The sequence below is a fragment of the Juglans regia genome, chromosome 14 (assembly GCF_001411555.2).
Source record: "Juglans regia cultivar Chandler chromosome 14, Walnut 2.0, whole genome shotgun sequence".
Taxonomy (NCBI): Eukaryota; Viridiplantae; Streptophyta; class Magnoliopsida; order Fagales; family Juglandaceae; genus Juglans; species Juglans regia.
Genome location: NC_049914.1, coordinates 27,169,561 through 27,185,758, shown reverse-complemented (window position 1 = coordinate 27,185,758; position 16,198 = coordinate 27,169,561). Strand labels below are relative to the sequence as shown.

The 16,198-nt window shown below is 35.7% G+C and overlaps 2 protein-coding genes and 1 long non-coding RNA gene across 4 annotated transcripts; all 3 read left to right on the top strand.

The window, feature by feature from the left end:
- Positions 1 to 5,408: 5,408 nt before the first annotated feature.
- LOC118344585 (ankyrin repeat-containing protein BDA1-like) lies at positions 5,409 to 7,207 on the top strand. The gene is made up of 2 exons (XM_035685627.1): positions 5,409 to 6,008; positions 6,389 to 7,207. Exons 1-2 carry the CDS (start codon positions 5,409 to 5,411, stop codon positions 7,205 to 7,207), a joined length of 1,419 nt encoding a protein of 472 aa, XP_035541520.1.
- A 1,981-nt stretch (positions 7,208 to 9,188) lies between these two features.
- LOC108983639 lies at positions 9,189 to 9,531 on the top strand. The gene is made up of 3 exons (XR_001994904.2): positions 9,189 to 9,231; positions 9,328 to 9,396; positions 9,509 to 9,531. It is a non-coding gene; the product is annotated as an uncharacterized LOC108983639 (long non-coding RNA).
- Positions 9,532 to 12,904: 3,373 nt separating this feature from the next.
- Positions 12,905 to 15,925, top strand: LOC108982623 (ankyrin repeat-containing protein NPR4-like). 2 transcript variants are annotated; one of them, XM_035685472.1, is made up of 3 exons: positions 13,077 to 13,088; positions 13,171 to 13,756; positions 15,445 to 15,925. In XM_035685472.1, exons 2-3 carry the CDS (start codon positions 13,472 to 13,474, stop codon positions 15,874 to 15,876), a joined length of 717 nt encoding a protein of 238 aa, XP_035541365.1. In that variant the 5' UTR covers positions 13,077 to 13,088; positions 13,171 to 13,471; the 3' UTR covers positions 15,877 to 15,925. The 2 variants fall into 2 exon arrangements, with proteins under 2 accessions (XP_035541364.1, XP_035541365.1); XM_035685471.1 differs by having other exon boundaries at positions 12,905 to 13,756.
- The last annotated feature ends 273 nt before the right edge of the window (positions 15,926 to 16,198 follow it).

Genomic DNA, 16,198 nt, shown 5'->3' with positions numbered 1-16,198 from the left:
AGGCATGCGAAGGACAAGGAGGAGATGAGGAAGATGTTTATTACCACTGGCCAGAGAGTGTCTTTTACGACTGACACATGGACTTCCATACAGAACGTCTGCTACATGTGTATCACAGCACACTACATTGACAGTGAGTGGATTTTGCATAAAAAAATTATTGGTTTTAAAGAAATTGTGGATCATAAAGGTGCATCCATTGGGGCGAAGATGGATGATTGTTTAAAGGACTGGGGAATTCGAAAAGTGCTGTGTATTACAGTTGACAATGCCAGTGCGAATGAAACAGCAATTGATTGGTTTAAGCGGAACACGACGGTGAGAGATGATGTCATTCGGGCCCACGAGTTTATTCACGTTCGATGCTGTGCTCATATCATTAACCTCATAGTTGTTGAGGGATTAAAAGAGGTTCATGATTCCATAACCCGTGTCCGCAACATTGTACGATATGTGAGGGGTTCCCCTCAAAGGCTTGCCAAGTTTAAGGCAATAGCAGAATATTTGAAGATTGAATGTTCTAGTATGTTGTGCTTGGACGTTCCGACTCGATGGAATTCTACATACATGATGTTGGATGTGGCACAGAAGTACTAAAAAGCATTCGGGCGGATGGAGGTCGAGGATGGGGGCCTGAGGTATGCTTTGTTGGAGCCAGCAGGACAGGGGCTCGGTGCGCCAGACGCACATGATTGGACCAGTGTGAGTTATTTTGTTGAATTTTTAAGAACTTTTTATGAGATAACCATGCGACTATCTGGATCCAAATATACGACTGCGAACTCATTTTTCAGTGAGCTCTCGGAGCTTCACTTCCAGTTGGAAAATAGTTGTACTGACTCTGCTGGATTGTTATCTGATATGGCTACGAGGATGAAGATCAAATATGATAAATATTGGGGGAATATTGAGAAGATAAATAGATTGCTATTTGTGGCTGTGATCCTTGACCCCCGAGTTAAGTTGGCCGTTCTAGAATTTTGGGTAAATTCCGTCCTCGGGGCAGTGAAGGCTGGACAGTTTATTAGATTGCTAAAAATTGATGTTGATGACTCGATGGAATTCTACATACATGATGTTGGATGTGGCACAGAAGTACTAAAAAGCATTCGGGCGGATGGAGGTCGAGGATGGGGGCCTGAGGTATGCTTTGTTGGAGCCAGCAGGACAGGGGCTCGGTGCGCCAGACGCACATGATTGGACCAGTGTGAGTTATTTTGTTGAATTTTTAAGAACTTTTTATGAGATAACCATGCGACTATCTGGATCCAAATATACGACTGCGAACTCATTTTTCAGTGAGCTCTCAGAGCTTCACTTCCAGTTGGAAAATAGTTGTACTGACTCTGCTGGATTGTTATCTGATATGGCTACGAGGATGAAGATCAAATATGATAAATATTGGGGGAATATTGAGAAGATAAATAGATTGCTATTTGTGGCTGTGATCCTTGACCCCCGAGTTAAGTTGGCCGTTCTAGAATTTTGGGTAAATTCCGTCCTCGGGGCAGTGAAGGCTGGAGAGTTTATTAGATTGCTAAAAAGTGATGTTGATGACTTATATCATCACTACAGTACTAGTGCTCAGCCTTCATCCGCAGTTGGTAGCTCCTCACATTCGAGGCCGACAGGATCGACAGTTTCTCAGGTGATACTGACCCATCTGTAGGGGTTAGAGGCAATCGTGTCATACGGCAGTATCATCAACTCATGTCAACAAGGAATATTATGCATTGTACATCTGAGGTTGAACGATATTTTATGGAAGCTGTCGAGGCACCTAGTGATGTATTTCAGTTATTAACTTGGTGGAAAGTTAATTCCACCAAGTATCCAGTCCTTTCCCGTGTGGCCCGAGATGTGCTAGCCATTCCTGTCACTACGGTTGCCTCAGAGTCGGCATTTAGCACTGGAGGTCGCGTGTTGGATGCTTATCGGAGTTCATTGTCACCGTCAACCGTGGAGGCCCTCGTTTGCACACAGAATTGGATAAGTGAAACGCCAATTGGACTAGATACCGTTGGCGTTGATGCCGAGAGCTATAGGCTTGAATCGGGTAAGTTTATATGCTTTTAAATGATGATTTAATTATTTTTAATGTTTTTAACTTCTACTTTTTATGATTTTATAGATCTAATTGTGAACCCTAACATAATTACCGATGATTGAGAGTTTGGAACGGACGCTACTTGAGAGTTGGGATGGAGTTGAGAGAACCTCCTTTCTTGGTAAGAATCAAATTATTCTTTTACCGTATATAATTTTTTATTATCAATTTTTTTTTCATCTATTGATTGCTACTTTCTATCTTCATTTCAGGCGTGACCAATGGAACATTGGGGTTTGAGTGAAACCCGTGTTTAATTTTTATGTAGTTATATTTCAAGACTGAGTCATATTGTTATTACGTTATAAATGAGACTGTTATAACTTATGGCTGCATCATACATGTTATTTACTTTTTAAACTATTTATATAGTTATATTTATGTACTTATATCCCGAGCAAAGACGTGGGATAAGTACTCTTTATTCTATAATTTCTATTAGTACTTATCCATCCTCTCTCAAAAGTTTATAATTTATTATCCAACTGAAATTAATCGAATTATACAAATTCGTACCATCATTCTTTTCTATAAAATTTTAAATTTGTGTAATTTTCAACTCATAAGTCATAAGCACTTCTAATGCTAAATTTCAGGCGGACATAAAACAAATTAAAGATATAATCAAAGTTCAGTAACAAAATCAGAACGAATATTTAAATTATTGAAAACTCTTGAATAAACCAAATATTTGTAGATGGTTCACTTTTAAAAAAATATATATGTTGCCCACTATCTGAAACGAAATTGAACAACAAAATTTAAATAATAATAAAAAAAAAATCTGAAATTGAGTTCGGAAATTTAATTCGGAGTCGGAGCTCCGACCTCCGTTCGGAACTCCCTCCGAACTCCTGTCGGAGTTCCGATCGGAGGTCGGAGCTCCGACCTCCGATCGGAATCGGACTCCGACTATGTTCGGAGTCGGAGTCGGAGGGGAACTTTGGCTCTGACTTTTGTCGGAGTCGGAGGTCGGAAATGACAACTCCGACTCCGTCGGAGTCGGAGCCCACCCCTAGGCTGTATCATGTATGTTAGAGATTCAGAGACAAGGCAAATGGACTTTCGAGGTAAAAGATAACTTTTTTACTGTTGCTTTCTTAAAGAAAAGTTTTACTCATTATCTTTATACACTATATATTATATATTATTTTTTATTTTTTTACTTATTAAATATGTTATATATAGATGATGAATTGAAAAAATTAAAAAAAAAAAACTAAATTTATTTTAAAAAAGATTTAAAAAAATAAAAAATAATAAAAAAATATGATACGTGATGTATTAAAATGGAGCAATGCTATTAAATGGGGACTGTATGTGCAAGCATAGTCAATTTTGTCTTTAAAAATTTTTAAATTACAATAATATCCTTCTCAAAATAATACTTTGTTTCATTTAATGAAGGGCTTGCACATGCAGTCCCCATTTGGGGACTGCAAATAGAATTTCTCATTAAAATGATGTATAATTAAACCTCGTACACACTAAAGCCCACGTGAAACACTTCACTGAAGGCCACCTCATCGAGAATTATTGTGATGCCCCTTTATTCATTTAATTTCATTTGTTGCCAAATCAGCTTGTCTGTACTTTATATGCACACAACATGCACGCACACTGTTTTTATTGTTATAATTTTGTATGAACTCTCATCGTAGCATGAAAAACACATTGGGACAAAGCGTGAAAGACTTTGAATATTCAATGCATGAAACTTAACGCTAGGAGCTCTATCGGAATCCCATCTTACTTGCCATGAAAACGATTCTAAAAGAGATTACAAACAAATTAATTCTTCATAAAATATATATACCTCTAAGCAACTTTTTGTGCTCATGAATTTCAACCAAAAATAACCGGCTGCAGTATTGTGGCACACCAAGACCATTTCCAACTAAATTGGGTATTAACTATATATGAACCTATGGTGTAAATGTTGTAGCTTGGATAGCTGGAAAAATGTGGGAGGATCTTTAAGAAAGAGGATAAATACATGCACTTTTCACAAATGTCTTAAATTTCGTTTTAGTGATCGTTTCTATTTAAGTACTGGAATGAAATATTTTTAGTATTAGTGCATTTCGGTATACTGTTTCGGGATTAGCTATACATAATATATGTAAACTAATAATTAATAAAAGAAATACATGTATATGTAAGTGTGTATCATATATGTATTTGTGTGTGTATATATGGAAGAATTGAAGATTTCTAAAATGAATATACATTAAAACTATTAAAAAAAAGGTAGACATATTGGTGTCAAAAGATAAAATTAAAAAAAAAAAACATCACAAACTTAAGTTGGGACCAAAAAAAAAGAAGAAAACATAGAAAGCTGAGAAATTATTAAAAATAATAAGATTTACAAAAAAATGAGGAGACATATATGTTTAAAGTTACAAAAAAGTTTAAATTATATAAATCCCTTTTAGATTTTAAAATTATATAATGAATAACATCTATATTTAAAATTTATAAAATTTTTATCTAAACTAAAGAAAATTACAACATGGTCAGTAAAACAGTTCAGAACGGAATGTAGTCCAGAATTGACAGTATGGTGTACCAAGTACTATCCCAGAATGAAAAATGAAGTTCAAAATTATGTTTTTCACTCTTTAAACCATCAAGAGTTTATTTATTATTATTTTTATCCCGAACTATCAACACTGACACACAGTGCTTCTGATTGCTGGTGTGGTTCTCATGTATCGCCTGTTCGTTTTGATGGTGAAGTTGTTACTCAAGTCATGACAATGAGTCCAACAAATTAACGATATTGCAGTTAACTTTTAAGAGAAATTGTATGGAATTAAGTTGAAATGATCGATCTTGTGTTCATCTGTCGACGGATATAATTTGTTGTCTATGATCATGTGAATTAGGTGGTTGCAAGATAGGGTTTTTAATTATTAATTCTGAGCACAATATTTTTAATTATTTATTTGATGGATATAATATTATAATTAAGTCCATGCAGGTAATTGTATAAACATGCATGTGTGTATTTGAATGATTTTCAACATGTTGGCCGGGACGTAATAACATCAAACTAGTGCATGCTTTTGGGAACATTTATTTTGATTAACAAAATCCATAATATAGTAACAGATTGGCTAACTAGTCAGCAACTCAAGGTTAAGAAAATGAGTAATGATCGATATAGTTAACACATTCTAAACCTATCTCTTCTTATTTATTTGTGCTCAGCAGCAAGCATGCATGGCCTGTAATCGAAGAGCACCATCGTCATAAGGATTTTTTCCCTTCGTTTTCTTCGATACCCTGCCTCACGATGGACAAAAGTAATCATGATATTGAAGAAGATAACGTAGCTGCACTCTATGAAGCTTCACATAAAGGGTGTGAAAGCACTATGATCTCGTTGATGCAAAGGGACGCTCTCATTCTTAACAAAATTTCATTGACGTCCTTCACCGACACGCCCTTACATATAGCAGTTCTGCATGGTCACCTAGAATTCACTGCAGCTGTACTCAGGAAGAAACCTAATCTCGCCGCCCGGAAGGACTCGAGGGGTCGAACTGCCCTTCACTTAGCTTCCGCGGAGGGCCACGCCGAGATTGTGAGAGAATTGCTGCAAGCAGATACAGATGTTTGCCTGGCTCGTGATCAAGATGGGAGAATTCCTCTCCACTTAGCCGTGATGAGAGGACACATAGAGGTAATAGAAAAGTTGCTTAATTCCAAACCGAACTCGATCTTGGAGGATCTCGATGGAGCTAGTGTTTTGCACTTGTGTGTTAAATATAACTGTTTGGATGCTCTAAAAGTGCTAGTGGAATCTGCTGATGACAATGGATATTCCCTCAACTCCAAAGACAATGATGGTAACTCCATATTGCATTTAGCTGTGATGCTCGGGCAAACGGAGGTAGGTTAACAATGATCTCTAGATTTACTCTTTTATTTGCTTTAGCAAACGGCTAGCTAGTTATTTTCCATAACTATACATCATCATGTATATGCATAAATTGAGGAAGTAAATTTATTAATTGTACAAGTCCAGAATTATTAACCTTTGGCTTCAGGAAAGGTATTTTATCATAGCCCCAGGCTTTTAGTGATCGCATGGATAAGGCTGTCAAACTTTTTCCTAAACTCATTCTTTACCACAAACCGGGTTTTGTCCCGTTTTGGCTCACTGTTGTCCCCTTTTTACCACAAATCGGGAGTTGCTTATGCAGTGCTGTTAATTAGACTTTTTGCAGTAATTGGAAGAAACGGTACTACTGATATATTTATTTTGTGCAGGCAATAAAATACTTGCTTTCAGTATTAAAAATCAAAGGAGAGGCCAATGCCATAAATAGGATTGGTAACAACGCTTTGGATGTCTTAGAGTTAGGCCATAGAGATTTTAAATCTCTCAAAATCCAAGACATGCTAATGGCAGCTGGTGTTCGAAGATCCAAGGATCTAAATTCTCCTAATCTACTACCAACAACACAGCGTGAACCAGCTGCTCAATCAAGCTGGTTTAAGAAATTGTGGGCATACTTTTGTTTGTGCGGATGGTTTAAGCATTTTAAGCGTCACCCATCAGATATGATTGTGGAGGCACGTGGCACATTGATGTTGGTGGCCACTGTAATTGCAACCGTTACTTTCCAAACTGGGATCAACCCTCCAGGTGGTGTTTGGCAAAATGATGGAAAATATAATAATCGGAATTGTACGACGGGCTCTGCGGTGTTATCTGATATCGACCCAGATGGTTACAAAGCCCTTTTGTATTTCAACACCACCTCTCTTGTTGCAGCTCTGAGCGTCGTACTTTTGGCCACCATTGGAATTCCTAAGAGAAGCAAACTTTTTGTATGGCTTTTGACTTTAGCCATGCTTATTGCAGTCACGTTCATGCTATTCACCTATTTTTGTGCTACGCTTTTGGTGACCTCGGGTGCTGTTTTAGAAAAAATCGGCGGGACTTCCCTTTTATTAATATTTGGGATTTGGATTGTAGTGCTTCTGATTGCTGGTTTGGTTCTCATATATCGCCTGTTCGTTTTGATGGTGAAGTATTTACTCAAGTGCATACTCTGTTTGACAATGAGGCCGCCAACAAATTAACGATATTGTGGTTAACTTTTAAGATCAGAAATTGTATGGAATTAAGTTGAAATGATCGATCATGAGTTCATTTGTCGGATGGTGCAATTCCCTTGTTGTCTATGATCATGTGAATTAGTTGGTTAATGCAAGATATGGTTTTTAATTATTAATTCTGAGCACAATATTTTTAATTAATATATATTTGATCGATATAATATTATAATATAAGTCCATGCAGGTAATTGTATAAACATGTGTGTAAAATCATTTTTCAACATGTTGGCCGGGACGTAATAACATCATCAAAGTACTAGTGCGTGCTTTTGGGAACATAATACTTATTCTCGATACTAGAATTAAAAAGAAAGGCCAATGCCAAAAATAAGACTGGCAACATGACAGCTAGCTTTGGATGTCTCTGCATAGAGTACTTGTCATAGAGATTTAAAATGTCTTGAAATACAAAATATTCTAAAGGCCACAGGTGTTAGAATATCCAAGCATCCAAATTCTCCTCTACTATCAGCATTACATGATGCGGAAGAACAATCCATTATTGAAGAACAATCCATTACATGATAACTTTGTCTAATTTTCAGGAGAAAGAACGCATATAATTTTGACAAATTGTCTTCATTTCCTCAGGGACAGCTGCATTCAGTAGTGACACATCTTGGTCAATATGGCACCCAACAGAGCATGCAAGGACTGGTTGTGGTTATTAATCAGTTTCTTCATTTAAAGGAATTTTGTTTAATTTCTTGAATGCTAATAAGTAGTATTTCTTGAATTGGGTCTTTACAGTTTCATGGCCAGCTTAGTTACAAAGCACCAGCCATACATGGGTGTTTAATTTAACATTCAAGATGATCTGCAAGATGATATGGTGTGCTTTTAAATTGAGATTGTGGATTTTCACTTCCAAATGGATTTTATTCACGAGGAATAGACTCCTTATCTACATGAACAGTCAAATAGCTCCTCACTGTTTCTCAATAATGCACCAAAGCATGCATCTACATAACAAGCAGGTTTCTCGGTAGTTGGAAAGATGGCATGCACATGCACTAACACCGGATGGGGACAGATAGAGCACTTGTCTATTCATTCGTTCTTAAGTTTAATACGTTGGAAATATTTTCATAATAACATATATTATATTTATTATTAAGAATTCGTCCGGATTTATTTTTGGAAGTTATGAATCATTTTGGAAAGAAAGAAATTAATCAAACTTTATAAACAATTTATAAACTATTGCTTATGATTATAATATTTTGGGTCTGCATTACAAGTCAAATTAGATATTCGGCTTGGTGGTATAGAACACTTGAATTGATCTAAGAGGGTAGAGGTCGGGAACACAATACAATAATATACGTACCTTTTTAAGGTCTATTGTGAAAAATGGGCTGAAACACAATAAGATACCTTTTTAATATTGTGGAAAACGGGCTGGGACACAGTCAGCCCATGCATCTGGGCATGTGGCCCAACAGCGCAAGGTGCAGTAGCGAGCCAGCCCGATCGGTGCATGCGGCCCAAGGCGTTTGGCACACAGGTGCTTGCAAATAAAATACAAAAAGCGCACTGGTTGGGAGTAGAACATGGGCAAATATCTAATGGGCTTCACTACAGAGTACAACGTTCCAATCATCTGTGTAAACGTGCCACTAGATTGGTTGAAGAAGGGTCTTTATCTGAAGAAACATACGATATAGCATTCCAAGCATTAGAAGAAGTATTGAAACATTGTGTGGGCGCAAACAACTCTGTTAGGAGTGTTTCAGAGCCCAACACAATGGCAATTCATCGTTTTCTTGATGTTGATGAAGAGAATCATAACAGCAGCATGGCCAAGTTATCTAAAAAAAAGAAAAAAAAGAAAGGTTAGCTTGGGCTTGATGAATAACATAGAGGTGTTATAAGTTGTCGTAAGCTATTTGTAGTGAGGCACCCTAAAGGAGGTCCTATGTTTATTGTAAGGACAGTCCAAGCCAGAAGGAATAACGATTGGGATGCAAGAGAGCTGCCAGCAGATGGTTTGTCCCATTTCCATATTCAGAAGAATATGTTATTTTAAGTTGCATGATAATGGTTATAATGGTATCAATTTATTATGGGTTTTACATATGTAGGAGCAGATGAACTCAAGACCACACAACCTGGATAATTGTTACATACCTCAACAGGAGGAGCAAGGGGTGGTATGAAATATAATGTATCGCCTAAGTAATTTAAAAATGATTTTGTTATAGGAAATATTTGAGTTGTCATAAATATTGATGTTTATCAAGTGGACTTGTTGCATTTTTGTAGGAACTGAGTTCTAGAGCTCCTACATTGATGGATATTTCGATGCCCAAAAAAGTATACATGCTCTGGTATGACATCTGTTGAGGGAAAAATTAGTTGATTGGTATATTTTTGTGAAAACCTGTGTAAAATTATGTTGTAACAACTGTGAAGTGTGTCAAAGTGAAAAAGGGAGGGCCAACTCAAGTCAAAGAGTTCGTTCGACATAGCTTGACACTTCGCTCGAACTACATTCAAATCAGAAAGTTCACTTGACTCAGCTCAACACTTCGCTAGAGCGAACTTTAAGTCAGAGAGTTCCGCTCGACATGGTTTAACACTTCGCTCGAGCTACATTCAAGTCAGAGAGTTCGCTTGACTAGGCTCGACACTTTGCTCGAGTCAATATTCTGAAAACCTAATTCTCTTAGGTTTGAGTGCCTCTTTCCTTGTTTATATAAAAGGAGACCTTTTGGTCTTTCCTTTGGGTGGAGAAATCAGAGCAAAAACATAACCTCTTTCCAAGAGCACTTGAGAGAGTTTTCTCAACACATTCAAAGTTGAATATCTCTTGGAAATTATACCTCCACCATATCACACTCAATATAAAATACCGTTGAGTCCATTGGAGTGGACATGTTCATTGGCTGGAAGGTTTCCGGAGTTGCTGTTAATGTAGAGATCGAGAGGTTCTCGTGGGAAGCTATAGAAAGGTCAGAGTTCCAGCACTACATGCGTGTACAAATCGAGTGGGTCACTCGTGATGTTGCCAGTCATGTTTAGGAATTACAAAAGTTTTGTGAGTGTCTTTATATTGGTTGTAACAAATATTTTCTATGGTAGATTTTAGGTGGTGTCTTACACCCGGAATGATTTTAGAATTTAAAGACGTTCTTCAAATGAGTTTTTACTTCGTGACCAAATCTCTGTGTTGATTATTTGTGTAATTTGTTTCATCTTTTAATTACTTACTTGTCAATATATTTTATTAGACCAGTAATTTTGAACTGTACCTATTCACCCCTTCTAGGTGTTGTATTGTATAGAACCACTGCCTTTTCAATATCATCTAGTCGGGATAGTTGTTTTGAATCATCTAATTGATGATAGTTAATACCAAGTGCATTTCATACTTTACACAGGGACAGTTGAACTCGAGTTCTCCTCTACGTGATGATTTTTATGGCAATCAACAGTGTATACAGGGGATGGTATGCTGTTCTTCAATGTTGATAACTTAGCCTAATTTTCAGGAGAAAGAACGCATATAATTTTGACAAATTGTCTTCATTTCCTCAAGGACAGCTGCATTCGGTAGCGGCGCGTCTTGGTCAATATGGCACTCAACAGAGCATGCAAGGACTGGTTGTGGTTAATAATCAGTTTCGTCATTTAAAGCAATTTTGTTTAATTTATTAAATGCTAATAAGCAGTATTTCTTGAATTGGGTTTTTGCAGTTGCACGGTCAGCCTAGTTACAAAGCACCAGCCATACACGGGTGTTTTGACATTCATGACAATCTACAAGATATGGTATGCTTTTAAATTGGGATTGTGGATTTCCACTTACAAATGGATTTTATTCACGAGGAATATACTCCTTAGATGCAGGAACAGTCTATTGGCTCATCACGTACAGTTTCTCAATAATGCACCAAAGCATCTACATGATAAGCCAGCTTTCTCGACAATTGGAAAGATAGCATGGCATGCACTAACACTATATGGGGACAGATAGAGCACTTATCTATTCATTCATTGCACTTATCTATTCATTAAAGCAAGAAATGACGTTTGAGTGAAAAAAAAAAGAGAAAAGATATTTACAACCGTGAATTACGTAATCGCTGCGTAATCGCTTTAAAAAAAAAAAAAAAACATGGGACCTATATGAAAAAAATTAATTTTTTAATAGTGGACTCCACTCTTTTTCAAAGCGATTATCCGGCGATTACGCATTTCACGGTTGTATGTAGAATTACTCAAAAAAAAAAAAATCAATATTAAAAAAAAAAAAACAGAATAGAACCAAGTCATGAGGATCATCATTCATTCTCTTTCCGAAAGAGACAATAAATTGGGATCCACATTGATTTCCACGTTATCTATGTATAAGACAGAGTAACATATATATATATATATATATATATATATATATTTAAAAACGACAGGGTAACATATTTACTTGTACAACGCGTGAACGATTTTGAATATTATTTCACATTAATTTAGACCGATTAGACTCACATCTTACGAAAAGCTGTGCCCGTTTGTTTTTGGACGTGCGGGGCGTGCCCATCTCACATCTTAAGGGTTATTAGGATTGTTTGAAAATTAAATTCATCTTAATTTATTATTATAAATTTTTTAAATTTTAATATAAAATATAATAAATAATTTAATTTTTTTAAAATTTTAAATAATAATAATAATATATAATAATATTTTATCATTTCAATTCAACTGAATTCAATTCAATTAAATATTTAAATTATAACACGGATTTTTTGGACGTGCGGGAACCACCGTCACATGCACCATCAGAGGTTGTATAATGTATGTTAGAGATTCAGAGACAAGGCAAATGGCCTTCCGAGATACAAAAATACCTCGTTATCATAGAAGAATTTCTCATTATCTTTGCATACTGCATATCTTATATTATTTATTATTATTATTTTTTATCAAATATATTATGTATAAATGATGAGATAAAAATTTAATTAATTTTAAAAAAATTAAACTGATCTTTCTTTGAAAGAAAAATTTTGAAAAAATAAAAAATATAATATATAATATATAAAAATGATGAGTAGTAAACTTCGTACACAGCCCACGTGAAACACTTCACCGAAGTACACCTCATCGAGAATTATTGTGATGCCCCTTTAGGCAGGGAGTTCGGCCTTTTTTTTTTTTTTTTAATATTTTTAAATATTATTTAAAAAAAAATTATAATATTAGTAAATAATATTTTCTCAATCTCTAAATAAAAGAAATAGTGATACGTACTATTCGATTACTACTTATTTACTATTTAAGTATATTTTAAATTTTTATTATTATTTTATTTTAAATTTTTTTTAATATTCTTAATCATTAAAAAAAATTAAAAAAATAGATAACTTTATTAATACTTACTATTTTAATCATTAAGTAAAATAAAAAATTTTAAAAAAAATTAAATATAAAAAAATAATAAATAGATGATAGTAGGATAGTAATTCTATTATTATTTATTTTTTACTTTTTTTAAAATACAAAAAAGGTATTTCAAGAAATATAAAAAAAATACTTTAATACTGTAGGTACACACTTTAATTAATGTCGGTGGTTTTGGCACAGACCTTACAATTTGTAACTCAACAAATTATATTCAATGTTCTCTAACCTTTGTCTGTATATTTGTGCTGAGCAAGAGTGGCCAATTATCATCCAAGAATCACTACCAGCACCTAGCCAGCTCTGTAGAGCATCATCATCGTCATCGCGCACGATTCTTTCCATTCATTTTCTTCCCCAATACACCGCCCTGATTTGGTCGCTCTGAAGGTTATATATTTTTCTACTAGTTTACAAAGGGGAAGGGAAGCACCGATCTCTGGTAAGTCCATAATCTCTTTGGTGAAAGTTTCTTCAATTCTAACATTTTAATACCAGCTGAAACTTTCTATGATGGATACAAGTCATGGTAATCATGAAGATTATACAGTAGCTCTCTATGAAGCCTCACTTGATGGGTCTGTAAGCACCTTGGACACTTTGTTGCAAAGGGATAGGCTCATTCTTCACAAAATCTCACTTACATCCTTCACCGAAACCCCCTTACACATTGCAGCTTTGCTTGGCCACCTCCAATTTACTAATGCTCTTCTCAAAAGAAAACCACAACTTGTGGAAAAAGTGGACTCATCAGACCGAACTGCCCTTCACTAGGCCTGTGCAGGGGGCCACACCCAGGTTGTGAAAGCATTGTTGCTAGCCAATATGGATATGTGCTTAGTTTCTGATCAAGAGGAGAGAATTCCTCTCCACTTAGCCGCAATGAGAGGACACGTAGAGGTGATAAAAGAATTGCTTATTGCCCATCCAGGCTCAATCTCTCGGGTGAATCTGTATGGAGACAATGTTTTACATTTGTGTGTTCGGTATAATTGTTTGGACGCTCTGAAATTATTGGTGGAATCCGTAAATGATAAAGATTTCGTCAACTCCAAAGACAATGATGGTAATTCCATATTGCATTTAGCTGTGATGCTCGGGCAAACGAAGGTAGTACGTTAACAATCTCTAGATCCGTTACATCTTTTTGTTGACCGTTGATTCATATCGACTTTCTACTTGAAGTCGTTTGGATACTTTTTTTTTTATTTTATTATTTTTTTAGCCATTTGGATACTTATCTAAGCTTAGAATATCTTATTGAAATAATTTGAAGTAAGATATTTTATTAAAATTTGAGAAATAATAAATAAAAAGATAAATAAAAATATTATAAAATTTAAAAATTATTTAAATATAAATTTTTAATATAATTTTTGTTTTAAATTTTGAAAAAGTATTATTATGTGAGAGTTAGGAAAAGTTGAAATGATTAGATAAAAAAATTAAAGATTTAAAATTATGAGAATTATTTTATGTTTGAGTGATGTACTTAAGAAGACAGAAAGAAAATGTCTTAGAATATATGATAATAATTGTGTTGCCCTTAAATTCTCTTTCTTTTTGTTTATTTTAGCAAATGGCTAGTGATTTTCCATAAAGATGCATTTTGTCATGAAATACGAGCAAGAGATCAGAAATTTCCTGTGGCGGTGGATGAAACTACGAAGACTTGATTAATTGTTCTAAACTACGAAGGCTTGACTTAGTCGAACATCTTAATTAAATTCCCCTCGTGCAAATTTGCCTCCACTTTTGTCTTGCTCTTTGATTTTCTACATGATATCGGAGCATAGCCAGATTCCTAGGGTTAGCCAATCCTTAATCCATGTCTCTCGTTTCTTTTTTTTTTTTTTTTTCAAGTCGGGAACCTCTCTAATGTAGAGCCTTTCAGATCCATCCCTGCAGATTAAATCATGGTTCCATATACCGTACTCTCAAAAATTTCCTTACACAAAACTAGTTAAATCACTGATTTTTCACGGAAGGTTACTGTGATCCTAAAGAATTATTTACATTTATGAGATGTTGAACCTTAAACTTTAAATGAAGTGATATCTCAAAACTAAGGCCTTGACTGCTTGGGCCAACTAGTTGGGCTAACCTCTTTCGGTTAACTCTCGTTCTTATCATTTTTTTTTTTTGTTTTTTTTTTCCGTCTAGTTCAATGTGTAAACCAGTCTCGAGATCACGACCCTTGGTTTTGGTCTCTAATTTTCTGCAATATAGACGGATGGTCTTCCTTTCTACTATCCATGCAATTGTAAGGATATTAGTGGCAGCTTCGGTGCGGATTCTCCCAATTGATTTCAGACACGAGCCTACTCTTTTTCGGATACGGTTTGGTTGTAGGTTTTATTTTGCTTCAACAGCACCAGACAGATCCAACTTTTCAGGCTGCAGCATCTACTCGATCGAGATGCATGCAGGTAATGACCGTTGGTTGGTATCTCCACTTGTAGCACTCCGGGCCAGTCCCATATTGGGAATTAATAGGAATCACTTACATAAAATGGATAGGTCATAAAGATAGTCACGAGTGTTAAGTCCAACATTAGTTGTTGAGTGAAAATATTGCACTTTATAAGTGACAAAACATGCCGTTTCTTACCACCTAAAAATAGACGATGCATCGTTTGTTGTGCCTCTTGTATACACTGATCATGCAAAACATGAGTAAATAAGCCCACGAAAAAGCATTCTGTATCTTTGAATTGATTTTCTTTTTTACGTTTTTGCCCGCGAATTTTTGTATTAATTGAATGAAACGATGGTGATTGCTTGTTGTACTTGTGCAGACCATAAAATACTTGCTTTCGATACCAGAATTAAAAAGAAAGGCCAATGCCAAAAATAGGATTGGCAACATGACAGCTTTGGATGTCTCAGAGACTTGTCATAGAGATTTCAAATGTATTCAAATCCAAGACATTCCAAAAGCAGCAGGTGTTAGAAGATCCAAGGATCTAAACTCTCCTCTACTTCCAGCATTAAATGATGAGGAAGCACAATCAGCTCGACCCATTATTGAAGAACAGCCGGCTGATCTATCGAGGTTTAGGAAATGGTGGAGATACTTTTATTTGTGTCGATGGGTTAAACATTTGCAGAGTCAGAGCAATTGGATCGATGAGACACGTGGCACATTGATGTTGGTGGCCACTGTGATTGCAACTATGACTTTCCAATCTGGGATCAACCCACCAGGTGGTGTTTGGCAGCAAGATTAAAAAAATGGTGATATTGCAGCAGGCACATCAATATTTCTAGCCCAGAACTCCGATGGTTATACTGATTATTATTACGAATTATTCTTGTATTTCAACACCACCTCTTTTGTTGTAGCTCTAAGCGTTCTACTTGTGGTAATTAGTGGATTTCCTCTGAGAAACAAGTTTTTCATATGGCATTGACCTATTTCAGGGCAGTGAATTTGGTGAACCCGACGACCTATTTTCAACGGCCACGCTATATACCCATTTGGTCTGTAGTGTTTATGGTTGCTGGTGCGATTCACATAATCCGCCTATTACTTTGGATGGGGAAGTTGTT